Source organism: Accipiter gentilis, chromosome 10 (genome assembly GCF_929443795.1).
Source record: "Accipiter gentilis chromosome 10, bAccGen1.1, whole genome shotgun sequence".
NCBI lineage: Eukaryota > Metazoa > Chordata > Aves > Accipitriformes > Accipitridae > Astur > Astur gentilis.
The window spans coordinates 26,116,156-26,135,600 of NC_064889.1; the positions used below are offsets into that span (position 1 = coordinate 26,116,156).

General features: G+C 61.7%; 2 protein-coding genes across 3 annotated transcripts in view; one reads left to right on the plus strand and one right to left on the minus strand.

Moving 5' to 3' along the window:
- The window catches only part of ZNF710 (zinc finger protein 710), a 33,843-nt gene extending 21,242 nt beyond the window's left edge, over positions 1–12,601 (plus strand). Inside the window, exons 1-5 of one of the 2 annotated variants that reach the window (XM_049812243.1) lie at positions 2,830–6,209; positions 6,809–8,252; positions 9,363–9,554; positions 10,072–10,246; positions 11,397–12,601. In XM_049812243.1, coding sequence (XP_049668200.1) covers positions 6,837–8,252; positions 9,363–9,554; positions 10,072–10,246; positions 11,397–11,569 — 1,956 coding nt within the window. In that variant the 5' untranslated portion in view covers positions 2,830–6,209; positions 6,809–6,836 and the 3' untranslated portion in view covers positions 11,570–12,601. Of the gene's footprint in view, positions 1–2,829; positions 6,210–6,808; positions 8,253–9,362; positions 9,555–10,071; positions 10,247–11,396 lie in introns of those variants that run through there. The other variant, XM_049812242.1, reaches the window with a different exon arrangement.
- Positions 12,602–13,608: 1,007 nt separating this feature from the next.
- Positions 13,609–18,190, minus strand: IDH2 (isocitrate dehydrogenase (NADP(+)) 2). Its single transcript, XM_049812245.1, has 11 exons — positions 18,071–18,190; positions 16,976–17,067; positions 16,449–16,614; positions 15,840–16,000; positions 15,607–15,750; positions 15,345–15,481; positions 15,037–15,188; positions 14,809–14,921; positions 14,620–14,717; positions 14,379–14,471; positions 13,609–14,086 (listed from the first exon to the last, which is right to left on the minus strand). Exons 1-11 carry the CDS (start codon positions 18,159–18,161, stop codon positions 13,999–14,001), a joined length of 1,335 nt encoding a protein of 444 aa, XP_049668202.1. The 5' UTR covers positions 18,162–18,190; the 3' UTR covers positions 13,609–13,998.
- Positions 18,191–19,445: the final 1,255 nt, after the last annotated feature.

Genomic DNA, 19,445 nt, shown 5'->3' on the forward strand with positions numbered 1-19,445 from the left:
GGGGTGGAAGATGGGGGAGAGTGGGATTTGCCCAACTCATCCTCTTACCCTCAACCTGCTAGCTTGCCTCTGGGGTCATGTGCCTGTAGCCCACCTTCCCCACTCAGCCTGTGTGTCCCCCTCGGGCAGAGGAAAGGGCATGTCCTGTTTGCTGGCCAGAGTCTACTTATTTTCTAGGGGCATTATCAAGGCAGTATAGCCCTTTGTAAGGCTCCTAACAGCCTCCTTTTCTGCAAAGGGTTGGAGTTTACTTGTTAAAGCATCCTTACAGCCCCTGGAGACCCAGCCTGGTGGTCTGGCACTGGAGCAACGCTGGGACTGTTGCTTTGCCAGGATGGACCAGCAGAATCCTCTCTTATCTGTGCCCTGCTGCCCATGGGTCTTTCTGCTGTGGTGCTGCAGCTCCCGAGTCCTCAGTTTTGGAGGGATGAGTCTTTAACAGCTCAGCTGGTGGTATTTTGTCAGCACCAGGAGGGACAATGTATTTGTGCTTATTTTCCTTCCCCCTGCCCCTTCTCGTGCAGCTGAGGTGAGTCAGGGCTGAGCGGGTGCTGCCAGGGTGAGTTCCTTCTGCTGCACTGCCCTGGCTGTGGGCCTGTGAGGGGGAAAGTAGCCATGGTCACCAGCCCTTGACTCCTCCAGCAGCCTGGTCGCTGCTGTGCCAGGGCTGTGGAGGGGTCCTGCACAGGGATCTCTCTGGGATTTCTTGGGAGGCTGAGAGCTCTGGCTGGGTTTTGGGTTCAGGTGTGCAAGTGCTGCACAAGCCTCTGCCCAGCATCTGGGTGCTCCGCGTGCTTCAGCCCTGGGCATGCATTGCCTGGCTTCACCCAGGAGCGATTGCTTCGCGTGGGACTGGCTGTGGCAGGTCTGTGCTCAGCGGCAGCGCTGGACCCAAGGCCCTCTGAGGCTGCTGCTTTGGCTTCTTGAGCAAGATTGGAAGCAGCTCCCTGGGGAGCAGAGGTTTAGGCGGTGCTCTGCACCCCATGGGGGTATCAGGGTGTTTCCTGGGGGAATTGAAATATGTGACCCAATGTTACTTGCCAGTGTGTCGGGAAACAGCATTTCCAGCCTGCTCTGCAAGACTGGAGAAGGCTGAACGGGGAAGTGAGAGTGAGAAGTGAAACAAAAGCGTCTGTCCCATTCCCCACTTCTCTCCCTGCGGTGTTTGTGCAGCTGCAGCAGCAGTTCTGCTGAGTTGTTGTGGCCTTGCTCTCTTGAATAGCAAAGCTCCATTTCTCATGTACCAGGGTTTGTGCGCTCGATAGAGAAAAGTGCGAAGAGCGATTTGTGTAACACAAGGCTTTTATTTTTGTACTGAGGACTCAAAGGAGCAGAGCTCGTCCCCTTTCTTGGAGTTCCCCAGAGTAGGAGTCCACCATTTACTTTCTTGTAAAAGCCTCTGGGTTAGGGTGGTTGTTCTTAAAACATATCAGCACTGGTCTGGGGAGTGTGTGTGAATGTGTCATTCTTTCAGCTTCCTTCTCTTGTGGTGCTCGTACTCAGGGGCAGAGACCCGGAGCTGTGCTGGGGGGGTCCAGCTGACCCCTCTGCAGTGCTGGAGATTTGGAGAGAACAGTTGGGTCCCATCTCATGTCCCTTCTCCCCTCTCATCTCCTGGAGGCTGCCAGCTGGCTGTGGGGCTGTCCAGGTCCTGCGTTGCCCTTGTGTTGCCCTTGCACAGTCCTTACTGGCACCTGCCATGGGGAGCAGGATCTGGCAGTGCTCTCCCATCCCCAGCTGGGAGCTGGGCTAACAACATGCTGCTGCAGGAGGAGGCGTGTGGGTGCTTATTGTCCTGTATAAGTGGCTGTGGAGAAATCCTTGGGAAAAGTGAGATCTTAACTGGACTGGAAGAGACATCCAGTGTATGTGGAAATAGCAACTGTGCCCCAAACCAAGGAGGAAAACAAAATCCAAGACCAAATCGGAAGGCCCTCCCTGCTTCCCAGCCTCCTCCAGCTCCTCTCACCAGCGCGGAGCAGAGGGACCCCCAGCTTCCCTGTCTGGGCTGAGACCCTGAGGAGCAGGCTCTTGATTTCAGCTTCCTCAACTCCACCAAGAATTACATTAGCAGATCTGCCAAGGCAGCGGCACTGCTCGCGCGCTCCTTCCGGGAAGCTGCTGCTCGCCTCCGGCCGACCCAGAGCCCTGGCCTTGCGCTGCCTGTCACCCAAGCCTCTGGCCGGTGTCCGCTTGGGACCCGGCTCGCAACGTGGGCCAGGGTGGGTGCTCAGTGGCGATGGAGGGGCCCGCTGACGGTTGGGGAAGTTTGAGCGGGAAAGTGGGACTTGCTCCAGCCCTTGCGAGCTGGCGGGGGTGTCTGTGTGGGGGTGCCTTGCCTCGGGCTGTTTTCCCTGGCGGGGACAGGGAGTGGTGAGCCGAGGCAGGCCCCCCCCCCCCCCCCCCCCCGGGAGGAGGAGGAGGAGGATGACAACAACAGCACGCCCTCGCACCGCGGCTGCCCGGGCGATGGTCAGCCCGGACCCTCCGGGAGTCTCCCGGGGGCTGGGGGTAGCGGCCAGCCCGGGGGGCCCCGGGGCCGGGCTGTGCGCGCCGGCTGCCGCCTGCCCGGCTGCTCCCTCCTCTTCCTCCTCGTCTTCCTCCCCATCCTTCTTCCCACCCCTCCTCCTCCTCCTGCCACCGCCCTCCCCCGCTCCTCGCTTTGTTTCGCTGCCTCCGCACTCCCCCTCCCCCCTCTCCTCCCCATCCTCCTCCCTCCATCCTCTTCCTCCTCCTCTCCCCCATCTCCTCTCTGCCCGGTTCCGCAGGGTTTCTTCCCGGCTCCGTGCCGGGGACTGGAGGTCCGAGGGGCTGAGGTCGCCCCCCTTGCCTGGTCTCCCCTCCATTTCTGGCCAGCAGGCCCCCAGATCCCGCTCTCTGGCCGCTGGTTCCGCACAGCCTGTCTCCCTCCTGGCTGCCATGGGGAAGGGATGCCCTTGCAGGCAGGGATGCTCAGCTGGGCCCTTTCCCCTACCCGGGCGAGGGGAGCAGCCAGAGGGTGCTGGAGCTGCTGGTGAAGGGCCCGGCTGCCATGCCAGGGCAGAGGCGGTTGGAGCTTGGGCACAGAGGGCTGGGGACAGCAGTGTCCATGCAGGCACCAGGGCCTACTCCCCCCCCCGAGCATCTCCTCTTCCCTGGCCATGCTGGCAGGTTGCACGCTCAGCCTCAGGAGGGTCCCCTCGCCGGGAGCATCAGACCCTGGGTTGAGGGTGCCCGATCCTGTGGCTGGATCCAGGGCAGGGGGGGCTGAGCAGCCCAGGCAGCCAACCCCGCGCAGTCGGTGTCTCTCCCCTTCTCTGGCTTTTCCTGTTTTCGTGCCGATTCTTTTCCCCCTCCCCATCACTTCCCTTTCCCCAGAGGGATGTGTGTGCTCTGACCTGGTGTTTTGGTGGGCACAGAGCTGGCGTGAGAGCACACACAGGAACCAGCAAGGGCAGGCAGCTGCTGGTGGCTTTGCCTGCAGTGGTGTGTTTGCAGTGGAGAGGCCAGTGTGCTCTGGCCAGCGCTCCTCATCCTTGCAGGCTGTAACTCGCCTACCTAGCAAGCTGCTGGTGGGACACTGCGTGGAGGCCATGTGGGTGCCACGGTGAGAACCATGCAGATGATAAGCTGGTAAAGTGAGGTTTCTCCACTCAGGGAGTGGTTCTTTAGCCCGTGGTTGCCCCTCACGCCATGCAGGTGCTCCTGGGACTGCAACATAATCTGGTTTAGAGTTTATTCCTGTTTTACCTCCCCCATAGGATTTCTCTTTGTTGTAGCTGCAGAAGTAATTGTATTTAGGAGAATGTTCTTCACCACAGGAGGAAGCAGCAGCCTCCTTGCTTTCATCTGGTGGCAGCTCTCCAAGCACCTCCTTGCCCATCCTCACCAGCTGTCCCAGGGCTGCTGGGGTCCCTGGGCTGCACCCCATTGATGAGGGTCCTGGGCTGGCTTGGCCTGGGGGAGTTTGGAACTGCTGCTCAGGGCTCTGCCTCCCTCCAGGACCCTGACCCTTCCTCTCTGGGGTGGGTACAGGGCTATCAGACCCCTGAGCATGAGCAAGCTGAGCATGAGCATGTTCTCAAAGTGTTGATTTAATACTTGCAAAACAAAACACATGAACGACCCTCCAGCTTGAAGGGAGTGTTTTGGCAGCCAGCGTGTCTTTCCCCAGCCTACCGGCGGGCTGCTCTGCTGGCAGACCTGCCTGTGCCTTTACGTCTTGCCTGCTTCTCATTTTGCTCTGTTTTGCTTTGTCTCCCCTCCCTGTTTTCCAGCCTGAATTGCCAAGGAATCTGCGGTCACCAACTGGAGGGATCTGGGGATGGCAAAACTGCATCCCCAAAGCACAGTGGTGTCTGCCCCACTCTTCTTGGTGCAGCAGCTCCTCCATGCTTTGCTATCCCAGATTGCCAGGTTGTTTATGGCAGCAATTCCTCAGATTGCTGGCCAGCTGCCCCTGAATTCTCTGAAAAGGGCTGGTGCTGGTGGGGCAGGTGCAGGCTTTGTCCACCTGGTGGGGAATGTTGGATCTTCAGAAGGGCCTCGTCCCTCCCTGCAGCTGGTCCTATGCCAGCCACATCATTTCAGTGGGGACATGCCCCATGCTCTGCTCTCCAGGCTGGTGGGACCCCAGAGACCACCAGAGCACAGGGAGCTCCTGGTTTGTCTCAGGCTCAGGAGCAGAGCTGCTGTCCCTGGGGTAATCTGCGCCTGGCACTGCCACAGACCCGGCACCGGTGGCCTGGCAGCTGCTGGGTGAGGCTGGTGGTGACTGCCTGTAGGCATGATGCGAACATGGAGTTTTCTGCTCATCTGACTTTTGACTTTTGCTGCTGAAACTGCAACCCTGTGAGTTTGCTGTGGTCCCACAGGTACCCAGTGGTGATACCATGCCATCGCCATGATCTCCCAGTGTGGTCTCCTGTGCTTGCTTACTGCTCCTTGCTTCTCCACCAAAGGTCATTTGTCCTTCTAGTCAAAGCTGGTTGGTGTCTACCTGACCTTTGAAGTCAGTATTTCCCAAACTAACTGGCACTGTGCACTGCTCCCATGTGAGGTCCACCATCGCCTTTCCCCCAGCCATCACCAGCATCAGATGCAGCAAACGGCAGCGCTGGAGCAGCTCCTCTTGCGCCACCTCTCCGTCAGGCTCTGGCACGCTCCTGCAGGTTGCTCACCTGGGTGCTGGAGGCTCTGCATCATTTGCAGGTCCAGGCTGCTGCTTCACACCCTGGAGCCATGTCTGCGCCCTCGTCTCTCTCCTTGTGGTCTCCATTTCTATCAGGGTGACTTGCTCAGGGGATCTTGTGGTGCCAGCATGCCCAGGCAGGCTGTCCTGCTGGTGAGTCCCATGGTGATATGCTCCTCCCTGCACAAATGAGCATTACCGTGTGTGTCATCCCTGAGCAGTTATCTGACTTTTTTCCTGAAAATGGATGGGTAGTTAAATAGCACAATGTTGGAACTGGAGTCCTGCAGAACCCTGTCGCGAGCCCTCCTGGAGGGTGGTGGGGATGTGTCGCTGAGCAGTGATAAACCTGTTGTGGTCCATTTGCTGTGTGCCCCAGGGTGCATTGGTGTTGGGTCAGTCCTGCTCTGACCATTTCCTGTGCCTCTTCCCAGTGTAACTTGGGCACACGGTGCCTGCCACCCCAGAGCTGATGTGGGCATGAACACTTGGGGGCCACCTGAGATGGGGGGCAATGGGGGAGGGAAAAGACTCTTAAACCTTTGCAGCCTGGGGGGGGCATTGCCTGCTGCTCGTCTGTGTTTGCATCAGGGCCCTGGAGAACTGTGGCTTTTACAGGGATTTTAACTGACTCTGTAGCCCTCTTCTGACAAGTGACTTCGTAGCTGTGTAAGGAGGCTGTGCCGGTCAGTAGTGCTGCAGCAGGAGGGAGGCTGGAAAAATGGAAACAAACCACTTATAAAACCTGAAGAAATACTGCTGGAACCTGGTGTGCTTATTGCTGGGACAAAAGAGTGCTGCTGAAAGGCGTTAATAAAAGCAAAGGGGAGAGGAGGTGCTTGCCATGGTGATGAGAGGGAGCTGTGAGGTGAGAGGGATGGGCCAGGCAGTGAAGGTGAAGCTGGAGCCTGGCTGTCGTGGGGCAGGGGAGGTCAGAGCAGTGAGGGGGCTGGGGGGGTACCAGCACAGCCTGCCCTGGGCCAGCACGCCCAGACCCTGAGCAGCCTCCTGTGCTGCAGTGATGCTCGGACCCCCACAGGTGAGTGTACCAAAGGCACTGGCGCTGAGCCAAGCAGAGCCTCTGCCACACATTTCACTTGGACTTGTGAGCCTGGCATCTTGACTGCTTTCCAGATGCTCCCAATGAGGAGGGTTTGGGCTTTGGTTCCTTGAGCATCTTGTGCCCTTCATTGCTGGTTCTCGCTCCTTGCAAGGAGCACAGAATAGAGCAGCATGTTCACCTTTCTTGACTGGTCCCCAAACTGCACAGGTGGCTGTCCCCAGGAATTGCTGCCAGGGAGCTCTGGGACACACAAGGAGCCAGACCTCAGCCTCGGGGTTCGATAGCCTGGCCAGAAAGGCTGACAGTGGACACAGAGTCAAACTTCCCCTCCACAGCCTGGCTCCCTGGTCTGCCCCTGCAGCTGAGACCCCTGAGGCCATGCTGCCCCCATGTCCTGGGGTGTGCAGTGCCACGGACCCACACTGGCAACGCCTGCATCATTCTGGGGTTTGCTGGGGATGGAGATAAGGAAAGGGGTGATGGCTGGAATGAGCCCCTCACAGAGCAGCATCCCTGGTGGCTGTGTGGTGGCAGGCACACCGGGAGGGCTAATGGCTATCTCTCTCCCTCCCCAGCCATGACAGCGTAGGCAGGCGGCGAGAGATGGATCGCTTCACTGAGTGCGGGACCCAGACGGACGCAGTGGTGGTGCTGTCCCTGGCACAGGCTGCGGTTCTGGGCTTGGTGTCTGAGAATGAGCTGCTTGGGGCCACTGTCAGTCCCTCCGGCTTCTTCCCAGGGCTGGGAGGGAAGCTGCCGGACCCTGCTGCGGTGGAGCCCGGGGAGCCGGAGGGTGAGGGGCAGGCACCAGGGGATGGGCAGGAGGAGGATGTCTTGGAGGCAGAGTCCTCCCTGGAGAAGCACGCCCGGAGGAGGAAGCGGCCTCCCGTGAGGCTGGTGCCCAAGGTCAAGTGTGAGAAGGCAGAGGTGGAGGATGAGGTGCTGTACGAAGTGTCTGTCACTGGGGACGAGGAGGGTGAGCGGCAGCGCAGACACCCGCCCCCCCTCCAGGACCCTAGCCAGGAGCAGACGGTGCAGAGCAGCACCATGAAGATGATCGACCTCGGTGCCTTCAGCAGGAAGCCCCGGCGCCTGCGGCACCTGCGCCGGCACGTGCGCCAGGAGCTGGAGGCCACCGAGTGCCACCTCGGGGGCCCTGACCCTGCCGGTGCAGCGGATGGTGGCACCGTGGGGACCCTGCGGACTGAATGCGCCTTTGAGGTGGGCGCCCCGTCCCCTGGAGAGGCAGAGGCCCCTGCCCCAGTGTCCCCTGAGCAGGTGAAGAGCGAGCAGGGCTTCACCTGGCAGGAGCCAGGGGAGCTGGATGCAGAGGCGGCGGGTGCCACCAGTGAGCGCAACAAGAAGGCGCAGCTGGACCGGCTGGACATCAACGTGCAGATCGATGACTCCTACCTGGTGGAGGCAGGGGACCGCCAGAAGCGCTGGCAGTGCCGCATGTGTGAGAAGTCCTACACCTCCAAGTACAACCTGGTGACCCACATCCTGGGCCACAATGGCATCAAGCCCCACTCCTGTCCGCACTGCAACAAGCTCTTCAAGCAGCCCAGCCACCTGCAGACCCACCTGCTGACCCACCAGGGCACACGGCCCCACAAGTGCGAGGTGTGCAGTAAGGCCTTCACCCAGACCAGCCACCTGAAGCGGCACATGCTGCTGCACACCGACATCAAGCCCTACAGCTGCCGCTTCTGCGGCCGGGGCTTCGCCTACCCCAGCGAGCTGAAGGCGCACGAGGTGAAGCACGAGAGCGGCCGCTGCCACGTCTGCGTGGAGTGCGGGCTGGACTTCTCCACGCTCACCCAGCTGAAGCGGCACCTCTCCACGCACCAGGGCCCCACACTGTACCAGTGCTTGGAGTGCAGCAAGTCCTTCCACTACCGCAGCCAGCTGCAGAACCACATGCTGAAGCACCAGAACGTCCGGCCCTTCGTCTGCACTGAGTGTGGGATGGAGTTCAGCCAGATCCACCACCTCAAGCAGCACTCCCTCACGCACAAGGTAGGGGCTGGGCCACGTTGAGCACCTAAGGGGTGCTGCCCTTGCCATGCCCAGAGGAGGTGTCCCAGTTCTGGATGTGGGTGCTGGGGCAGAGGGGTGTCCCAGAGTCCTGGTCAGCCCTGGGAAATGGGTGGTGTGGGTGGGCAGCGGTGCCCGTGGTTGGCATTTGCTAGGGGTCATTGATTAGCAGTGAAACGGCATTGTTATGAGCAGGGCCTCCTTTCTTCCTGGGGGTCTCCATCCTCAGGGAGGGAGGTTTCAGACCTACTGCGGGATCTGTGGCAGGGTGACTTGGGAGACCTGCCACAGCCCCTCCCAGCGGGCTGTGAGTGAGGGGTTTGCTCTTTTCCAGGGGTTATTTCAAGGGGAAGCAACTGGCCTGAACCAGGGAGCAGAGATGGATCTCAGAGCTGGGCTCACAGAGCCCATCCAGCCATGCTCCCCGCAGCCCACCTCCTGCATGCTGCCAGGCTTGGGCAGGGCTCTCAAATGTACCTGTGCTGGGTCGGCCACTGTATGCTGGCCACGCTCCCCAGCCAGCTCCTTCCCATAGACACCACTTTGCAGAGCTGCTCTCACTCCAGCAGCACTGACCTAATACTGGTTTTTCCAAGTGCTGCAAATGCATTTCCAGGGCGGGTGAGACGATGGTATCTGGGAGTGAGGCAGGATCCTGCCTGCTGCAGGACCATGCAGGGGGAATTGCCCCCTGGGGCAGTGTGGGGATGGCACAGGCTCTCTGTAGTGCCTGCTGTGCGTTTGCAGGAGGGGCAGGGAGAGTGGAGCAGGAGGCTCTCGGGAAGGTGAGATGAGATGAGGGTAAGTCTCCCCCCACCCAGTTCCTACAGTCCAGCCTGCTGACAGTCCCTGAAGCTCAGCTTGGTGCGAGGACCCTCTCCCATGCCCCTTGGAGCGCATGTCCCTGTTCTGCACCATGCCGAGCACCACTCTTGTGCCCCCAGCTCCTGTGGGGTCTGGTCAGAAACCCCAGAGCCACCCGGCACCTCTGTGCACTGGCCCCCACCACTGCAGGCAGAGCTCTGCCTGCTGCTGGTCTGCGCCCAGGTCTTGGCTCTGCCCCATGGTCACAGCTCTCCGAACCCCTTGCAGGGCGTGAAGGAGTTCAAGTGCGAGGTGTGCGGGCGGGAGTTTACCCTGCAGGCCAACATGAAGCGGCACATGCTGATCCACACCAGCGTCCGTCCCTACCAGTGCCACATCTGCTTCAAGACATTTGTGCAGAAGCAGACACTCAAGACCCACATGATTGTGCACTCACCGGTGAAGCCATTCAAATGCAAGGTACTGTCGGGGGTCCCGGGAGGTTAGCAGATGGTGGTTAGCTCAGGCCCTGGTGTGCTGCACTCAGGAGAAACCCAGCCAGGCTGGGTTGAGCCCTCAGTCACAGGAAAGCAGTTTTGTGATGCCTCCCTCTGTTCGCTTGGGCAAACAGCTCATCCTGACGCATCTGCTCAGAGCCGCACAGCAGAGAGCAGATGCTGTGGGCAGGGTGTGGGCACTGCTATCAGGGAAGGACAATTAGTACCTCTCTCTGACCAGCACTAGATCTGCTGGAGTCTCCAGCAATACCAGCACAGCATCCCTGAGGCCTCCCACCGCAGCCAGGGAGGAGGGAAATGGCCCCATTACTCTTAGAAGTTGGTGGGAGCAATGGGGGACCCCAAAAGCAAGGTCTGCTCTGAAAAGCACATGTCCCTGTGGCAGCACTGGCCATCGCAAACGAGCGCCTGCCGCTGTGACCCTTTGCTGGGGGTGGCAGTGGGAGAGCCCTTGCTGACCCCAGGAACGCTGCCTACAGGTCTGCGGGAAGTCCTTCAACCGCATGTACAACCTGCTGGGCCACATGCACCTGCACGCAGGGAGCAAGCCCTTCAAGTGTCCCTACTGCTCCAGCAAGTTCAACCTGAAGGGCAACCTGAGCCGGCACATGAAGGTCAAGCACGGGGTGATGGACATCAGCCTGGACAGCCAAGGTAGGTGCAGGCTGTGGCCAGTACCTGGTGCTACCCGTTGCAGACTGGGCACTGTGGTCTTCCCTGCTGTGGCCACTCCTGGGAGCACCCAGCTCTCAGCTCTTTGCTTTGGGAGCTGGCCCGTGCCACAGCGGCTCCGGCAAGCACCTTTCAGCAAGCTCACGTCCTGTAGCCTGAGGGCTGCCCTTGGCTTGCTTGTCTTGCCAGTGCCCTGTGGTGACAATGCTGTCTCGCCAGCCAAGCACGTGCCCTCCATGGAAAGGTACCAAGCAGGAGCTGGAATAAGCTTAATAAACTTGGTACAAATACAAATAAATAAACTTCATTTAAAAAAAAAAAAAAGAAGGTTAAAATAAACAGCTCCTCAAGGAGCTATTGAGGCTTTGGCTTCTCTGGACAGGACAGTGCCCTCTGGTGATGTGGTGACTGTGATCTTGGTCAAAGGGTTTTGCAGGGTGGGAGGGGTAAATCTCACCGGTTTTGTCCCTGCTGCCCCTTCTGCACCTGCCCAAAGGCACCCTGCGGGGATGGGAGATGTTTCTGCACAGCATCAGTACAGATGCTCCATCAGCAGTCTTGTGGCAGGACCACCCCTGCTTCGTACGGACAGAGCTGGAGACAAGCTCTGGCTGTTTCATCCCCTCGGGTTCCCCAGCAGCTCAACACTCACTTCGAACTCATCCTGGGGGACCCAGCAGGATCCCCTGTTCCTGCCCTTTTCTCTTCCTCCTCACCTTAGACAACTCCCAGCCCAGCCTCGGCCAGCATCCAGCACCGCGATGCAGGCAGGGAGTGCAAGTGCAGGGACAGCGCTGGAAGGATGCCTCTCCTGCGCTGCCTTCCTCACCTCCCCAGTGGTGGGATGGATGCTGCAGACCCCTGTGTGTGGCACAGGCACTGGTCAGGGGCAAGCACACGAATGGCAGCCTTCCGCTCTGGCAGCGCTCTGCCGGCAACCCATCCCTGCTGTGGTGTGTGGCTGGGGATCCTCTGGGTTGAGAGCCCCCCCACAAGTGGCCTGGCTTGAGCAGAGCTGTAGCTCCTGGGGAGCTTTGGGCTCTAAACCTGAGCTGCCCGGGGAGGGTGGGTGCTGTTGGCCCTTGGACCTTCATGCAGGTCTGTCATCAGGTGTCCCTGTGCTAAATCCTAGATCCCATGATGGACCTGGCCGGGGCTGACCATGCTGAGCTGGATGGGCAGCAGGAGATGGACGACTTTGAGGAGGAGAACTCTTATGGCTACGGGGGGGTGGGCAACCCTCCGGATGAGCATGCCCTGACCGAGCAGGCCATGAAGGAGATGGCGTACTACAACATGTTGTAGCCGAGGCTGGAGGAGGCTGCCAGGGGCCTGTGTGGACTTTGCGTGGTAAGAGGAGCTGCTGCCGGCAGGCTGTGGCACCCAACCAGACCTGCACCACCACCCCTGGAGAAGGGGGGCTCCGGCTGAGCTTGGTGAAGGAGAAAACAGGGATGTCCAAAAACCTTTGCTGGGGCGAAGGCAGGAGCAGAGGCTGGAGGTGGCACAGGGCAGCGGTTGCTGCCTGCCACAGGCACGCCGAACTGGTGCAGTGAGGGCTCAGCTGCAAGCTGCTGCCAGACCCTTGCAGAGCCCCAGTGGAGCTCTCTCCTTCACTGCGGTCCTTCCCTCCTTCCCCACCACCACCAGAGAGGGAGTGCCGGGCTGTGCACCAGCTGTCTGCAGCTCTCTTGCCCACTGTTGACCTCCCTTCGCTCTGCTTCTGCCTGCCTGCCTGCTCCACCACATGGTGGCAAGCCGGGACCTTGCCTCTGTCTTCACCCTTGCCTGTACTTCAGCGTCCAGTGTACTTGAAGCTGCAGGGAGGGAACGACACATCCCAGAAGATGATGAGCATTACTAATTATTCTACCTCCTGGGTCCTCCCCCATGGCTGTGCTGGGGCTGCAGCCCAGCTGGCCCCCTGCTCCCCCCCTCCCAGCGCCCCGTGGGGCAGAAGCCCCTCTGCCCACGGGAGGAGGTGGGTTTGCATTTCTTGCTCTTCCTTGTCTCCCAGACAGGCGAGAGCTGTCCCACTTGCTTTGGCACCAGCTGCAAGCTGGCATGGGCAAAGCTGTGGCAACCTGCGCGAGGCCACGGGGCACATACAAAACAGAATATTTTCTTACAAACTAATGGCAAAGCTCAGAGGAAGCAGCAGCTCTGGGTATAGAGCAGCTGTAGTGAGCAGTGTATTTAAAGGAAGGTAAACCCTGTTCAACTTGAGCAAATGATGGTATTTTGAAAGTAATTTATTTTTTTCAGATGTGCCGCGTGGTTGGATTTATCTTTTCACTGAGTTCAGTTTCCTTCAACCAATGTGCTTTGTAAACCTGTGTAATGTGTGTGGTCTGTGCGTGGGGAGCAGCAGGGGCTGCAGTGGTGCTTGGCGGGGGGGGGGGGGGGGGGAGATGCTGAGGGCTGTGCTAACAAACCACAGCTGCCCTTTGCACTGCCAGCACCCACTCCTCACCCCCCTGAGCTGCTGTGGGGCTCAGGAAAAGGCTTTTGCTTGGGCTGCTTGCACAGCCCTTGGGATTGTGGGGGTGTGTCCTCTGCTCCCAGGTGCTGTGGTGGAGGGAGAAAGGAGTGGGGGCAGTACTGGGTCTGGGACCACTGTTCTGGCTGTCCACCCTCCCTGCTGTGGGGCAGGGGGCCAAGCAGAACCAGCAGCATTGCTCCCCAAGCATGCCCAGGGCTGGGCAGGGTCCTGGCAAGCACTGGTACCTCCTGGGAGACTACAGCAGGCCCAGGACCTGGGGTCCAGCTGGGGCATTAGCACAGGTTCCAGGACCCCTAAGCTGACCTCCCCGCAGGCGCAGATCCCACCACACTCCCCAGGGCAGGCCAGCATCTGCCCCATCCCCAAAAGCCCCAGCCTGGCTCTGGGGGGTGGCACCACTCAGCCCTCCAGCCCCCAGTAAGGCAGGCTGCTCCCCAGCCTTGACATCACCTCCCCCTGCCCCCCCCCAACTTCCTCCACCCTCAGGGCAGGATGGAGACAGCGTTGGGCATCCCAGCTGCCCTCCTGCAGTGCGGCAGTGCCGCCCCCTCCCCACAGCCCCCTCTGTGCTCCCAGCCGGTGGCCCCCCCCCCCCAGTCCCATTACCAAATAGCTGCAATGTGCGTGTGGTCCCCCACCCCGTGCTGGGTGAGGACAGGCTGGTGAGGCTGAGCTGAGGGGGTCCTCCTTGCTGCCAGGAGGCAGCCCTGGGCAGCTGCAGCACCAGGCTTTGCCCCGCAGGATGAGGTGGGGGGGTCTCATGCTGGCAGCTGCGTGGCTCCCTGGCATCCCCCCCATCGCGTACGCAGAGCATTCAGCCACCCCTTGTGCAAAGCCCTACTGTGTTTTAGTTATTTTTTTATCTCCTCGGTTTGAAGAATGGTTTAGCAATAATTCTAATAAATGCACATTCTTTAGCTGTTGGCTGCCTCCTGCGGCCGACATCCCCCCATGCTCGCGCCACGAGAGCCATGCCACCACCACATGCCATGGGCCGGTGAGGTGTTTAATGGCTGCTGGCACCGCGAGGCAGGAGGGTACATGAATCAGTGCGGGATGGGCCCCCTTCCCGGTCCTACACATCCCTGCTAGAAAGGCTTTAAAAACACTCATAAGAAAAATGCTTATAAAAATTATTCAACTGTTCCTGAGCTGTGTCGGTGAGCTGGAAGCGGCGCTGGGTCCCTGTCCACCCGGGTGACTGCGGGGCTGGGCGGCCCCCCCTGCCCCCCTACTGCTTGCCCAGGGCCTTGTCCAGGTTGTTCTTGATGGCGTCCAGGAAGTCGGTGGTGTTCACAAAGTGCTCGTTGAGCTTCACACTGTGGGGACACAGAGAGGGGCTGGAGGGGTCCCGCGGCCAGGGGAGTCCCTGCCCACCCCCCACTGCAGACAGCAGACAGCCCGGCTGGGAGGGGCAGAGCCGGGGTGGGCAGCACAGCCCTGGGTGTAGGACGTGGCCCCTGCCTGGCCGCAGGCATGGCCCGACCCCGCAGGCTGTAAATAGATGCCCTGAGTCCCCAGGGACCGTCTGGAGGCCAGCGGCTGCCCCGCATGGCCAGCCTGCCTTCGTGGCAGGCGGCTGCCCCACACCGCCCCATGAGCCACACGTACTTGGCGAGACCGTGGATGCAGCCGGCGAGGTCCTTCGTCATCGTCCCGCTCTCCACGGTTTCGACACAGACCTTCTCCAGCGTCTGAGCAAACCTGGGGATGGCAGCGTGACACACAGCTCCAGTGAAACCAGCACCCCTCTGCTGCGGACCCCACCATGGCTGGGACCAGGATGGTTGGCACCAGGGTAGCTGCTGGCAGCGTCCCCCACCCCGGGATGCCCCCACACCACCCTGCTCACTTGATCAGGTCCGGGTTACTGTCCAGCTTGCCCCGGTGCTCCAGGCCACGCGTCCAGGCAAAGATGCTGGCGATGGGGTTCGTGCTGGTGGGTCGCCCCTGCGCGGAGAGCATGCTCAGCAGCCTGGCATGGGCAGCATGCCACAGGCAAGCCAGTGCAGGCAGCTCGCTGCAGGCAGAGCGCACCCACCTTCTGGTGCTCCCGGTAGTGGCGGGTGACAGTGCCATGGGCTGCCTCAGCCTCGATGGTCTTCCCATCAGGACACACCAGGACAGAGGTCATCAGCCCCAGTGAGCCAAAGCCTGCGGCAGGACGGGGGTCAGGGTGGCTCCAGAAGGGCAACCACACACACAGCCCACCCCATGCCACCCCACACCACCCCAACCTGTCCTACACCACCTCCTCCCACTGCTTCACCTTGGGCCAGGATGTCTGACTGGACGTCCCCATCGTAGTTCTTGCACGCCCAGACAAAGCCGCCAGAGGACTTCAGCACCTGGGCAACCATGTCATCGATGAGCCGGTGCTCGTACCAGATCTTCAGCTTGTCAAACTCCGTCTTATAATGCCTAGGAGCCCAGGGCAGGCATCAGCCACGCCTGGCTGTGCCCACCCCAGGCTGGGTCCCACAGCCAAGCCCTGGGCAACAGCCCCCTCCTCGGGGCAGTCAGCCCCCTCGGGGCAGCTCTCGCCCCTCAGCAGCCTGAGCTCCTCCAGGTCCGTACTTATCAAAGATCTCCTGGAAGATGTCTTTGAAGCGCCCGTCATAAGCCTTGAGGATGGTGTTCTTGGTGCTCATGTAGAGAGGCCACTTCTTCTGGATGGCGTACTGGAAGCAGCTGTGAGCGAAGCCCGAGATGGACTGCAAGGGAAGTGCATGGACCCCCGTGGGACCCCCGTCCCACCAGCCTGGCCCAGGTCCACCTGGATGGCAGGGCATGCCGCTTCACAGGGACCCCACCAGCTGCTCCCATCCCACCCCGTTACCTCGTCTGTGTTGTACATGCCCATGCCCACGCCACCGCCAGGGAAGTTGTACACCTCCCACTCCTTGGCCCCGCTGCCGTCCTTCGGCGTGAAGACCATCTTGAACGTCCCGGACTTGCCCACAACAAAGTCAGTGGCTTTGTACTGCAAGGGGAATGACAGAGCATCATGCAGGGTCCGGCAGGAGCTGCCAGACATCCCCGTGCCACAGGCAGCCGCTGCATGGGGCTCACCTGGTCGCCATGGGCATGCCTGCCAATGGTGATGGGCTTGGTCCAGCCGGGCACCAGGCGGGGGATATTCTTGCAGATGATGGGCTCTCGGAAGACTGTCCCCCCCAGGATGTTTCGGATGGTGCCATTGGGGCTCTTCCACATCTTCTTCAGCTTGAACTCTGGGGTGCGCAGAGGTAAGGCTCCCGAGGGACCCCCCCACTAGGCACAGCCCCAGCAGTCAACCCAGCCCAGCACCCAGCCCCTGCCAGCGCCCCCCTGCTCCTCCATGCCGTGGGCTGCTGCCAGAGCCCCGCTGCTGGGCCAGCAAAGGAGAGGGACAGCTGGCACAGGCTCGTGACTGGCACTGGGCAAAGGCTGGTCTGTCCCCAGCCCCATACCCTCAGGGGCCCCGCAGCATCCCCTATCGGGGGGGACACCACAGCACTAAGACCAGGGCCCCCAGCCCAGGCAGCAGTGCAGCCCCCAACCCACGAGAAATCTGAGCTGGTGGGGGGGAGGCACTGCTGACCCAGAGGGGCCAGGCACACACAGGGGGCTCAGCACCCCACGGTGCTGCCGGCACCACCCCCACTGCAGCAGGAGCTCGGCCCCTCGGCCCCTACCCACCTTCCACCCTGGCTTCATCCGGCGTGATGGTGGCACACTTCACGGCCACGCTGTACTTCTGGGTGGCCAGCGCCGAGTCAATGGTGACCTGGTCATCTGTCTTATCCCGGTGCGGCAGGCCCAGGTCAAAATACTTCAGCTGGACGTCCACGTTGGGCAGGATGAGCTGGGGGTGCCGGGAGAGCGTCGGCGGGGGGGGACAGTGCGGGGTGCCCAGGGAACAGCACCATGCATGGTGGCACAGCCAGCCCCGGCCCCCACCCCAGCCCAGCCACAGCTGCCTGCCTGGGACAGTCCCCCCTGTCCGTGATGGTCCCCCCTCCCCGGGACCTCCTCACTTACAGGTCCCGCCGGAAGCTGCGCTGATCTCACCACCTGCTTCCTGCAGATGGACTGACAGACAGAGGACTGACGGACAGGGAGGGCAGTGCGCAGGGACTGCCTGTCCCCTCTACAACAGCCACCTGTTCCCCTGTACAGCACCCGCCAGCTCCACTTGTGCAACACCCCAGACAGAACCCCGTTACCTTCTCCTTGATGAAAGCCCAGATGATCCGCGTCATCTCATCTCCGTCCATCTCCACCACCGGGTTGGCCACCTTGATCCGCTTGTCGGCATCTAGGGAGCGGTGGCAGGGCGTTAGGGGCGCATGCCCGGCCCCGCCGGCCCCAGCCCCACAGCTCTGCACTGTGGCGTGGGGCCAGGAGTCGTCCCGCATCCAGCAGGGTTCCAGTGCCACCCCTGCTCTGGGCCGGGTGCAAGTCAGGGTGCAAACCCCGCTTGGGTGCAGGTCAAGGCACAAACCCTACTGGGGTCTGGGCCAGTTCATGGTACCAACCCTGCCTGGAGCCAAGCTTGGGTGCAGGTCAGGGTATAAAACCCCACATGGTAGCAGGACTGGGACCAGGTGCACAGCCTCTCAGGGCAGGACCTGGGTGCAAGCTGGGGTGCAAATCCCTGTGTGGGACCTGGACTGGGAGTAAACCCCTCTGGGTGCCAAGCCTGGCTGCGGGTTGGGCTATGAAACCCTATGTGGGGCCGGGACTGGGACTGGGACCAGAGGCAAACCCCTCTGAGGAGGGACCTGGGTGCAGCTGGGCTGCAAAACTCTACGTAGGACTGGGACCGGGACCAGGAGCAAACCCTTCTGGGGGCCAAGCCGGGCCGCAGAACTCCACGTGGGACCGGGACCAGAAACGATCCCTTCTGGGGGCCAAACCTGGCTGCAGATTGGGTGGCAAAACCCCGCATGTGACCGGGACCAGGAACAAACTCCTCCAGGGTCAAAGCGGGTACAAGCTGGGGTGCAAAACTCCACGTGGAACCAGGAGCGAGAGCAAACCCTCCCAGACCAGACCCGGGTGTAAAACCCCGTGTGGGTCTGTGACCAGTAGCAAACCCAGCCCCATCCCAGAACCGGCTGTAAGCAGGGGGTACAGATTCAGTTGCAAACCACCCCCCCAGAAAAAAAAAAAAATAAATCCGAGCTGGCCCAGCGTGCAAAACCCTCCGTGGGCCGGGACTGGTGCAAACCCCACTCGGGGCAGGAGCAGCCGCCCTCTCCGTCCCCAAGGACACGAGGGCTTGACCCCCCCGCCCCCCAAGGTCACCCCCCACTCACAGTGTCGGCGCTGCCCCACGGAGGCGGCAGGGAGGGGGCAGCGGGCCAAGCGGCTCAGCGCCGGGGCGGCGCGGAGGTAGCGGGCGGCCATGGCGGGGTGCGACGGGGCGGACGCGACGGGGGCGGTGGAGCGGGGACGCGGTTCGCTCCGCCCCGGGGCGGTGCGTGCCCGCCCCCCCCCCGTGGGGCCCCGCGCGGGCCCCTTCGGGGCCCGCGCGGGGTCCCACGGGAGCGGGGGGACCCGGGCCACTGCTTCACATACCCCCCCCAATCAGGCAGCTCACCCCATCTGCAAAACACCCACGGGGGATGATGCCCTTCGCGGGGGGGGGGTGTACATGGAGGGAGGGTGCCCCCCCCCCGGGTGGGTGAGATGCCACTTGCTGGGTACAAGCGGTGCCAAAGCACAAGGTGACCGGCGAGCCCGGGGATCGGCTTTCACTGGGGTCCTTGGGATGAGGTGGCAAGGGCGGGCGGTCGAGCTGTTCCCCCCACCACTGTGTGCATCCCACACACACACACACACCGGTTCTACTTGGTGTGGGGTGCGAGGAGCAGGTGGGTTTGCTGTGGTCCCTGTTCCTAGCAAAGGGACATGGCCCACCTGGGCATGTCAGGGTCGGGGACACGCTGCCCGCCGAGCCCAGGGCTTGGAGCCAGCTCAGGCTTTCCCTACATAGAAGTGAGCGATCCTACACACTGCCAGCGCGTGACTCAGGGCAGCTGGACCCAGCGGGACAGGCGGCTGCGGGGAAGGGCAGCTGCCGCCATTTTCCGGGGCACCTTCGCCTCGCCTGACCCCAGCATGGTGAGGAGGGGTGTGATGCACCCCAGGGGCTCCCCGAGAACATCCACCGGAGCCAGGAGGTGTGCTGGGATGGCCAGGAGGCTGCTCAGCCCAGGGGGTTTGCTGTCCCTCTGCACGGGCCAAGCCGATGGCTTTTTTTAGCCACAGGGGACGGGCAGATCCTGCTCTGGGAGGAAAAACAGTCCTGCTGGAGCTGCCGGCCCCAGGCAGAGGGGCTGGGGGGGAGGCAGGGCCAGGCGCACTGACGTCTGCCTGGCTTTAACATTAACCAGAGCAGAAGTCTGTGGGGCTGCCAGCCGGCAGGGGGCCGGCACCAACTGCCCCAGGGCAATGCTAGGGTCTTGGGCACTCCCGCTCCCACTGCCCTCTGCCCTCGCTGTGGCACCCTGTCCTGCCAGCAGCCCTGCAGCCACATGGCCAGTGCTGCTGGGGCTGCCCCACAGCAGGGCAGTGGGCAGTTGTTGCCCCCCCAGCACAGGGCCCGGGGGGGCCACCCAGCTGCGCCCAGCCGCAGCACTGGCCCCCCTGGCTGCCCTCTTCCTGGCCCCGCGGTCAGAGCCACCCAGT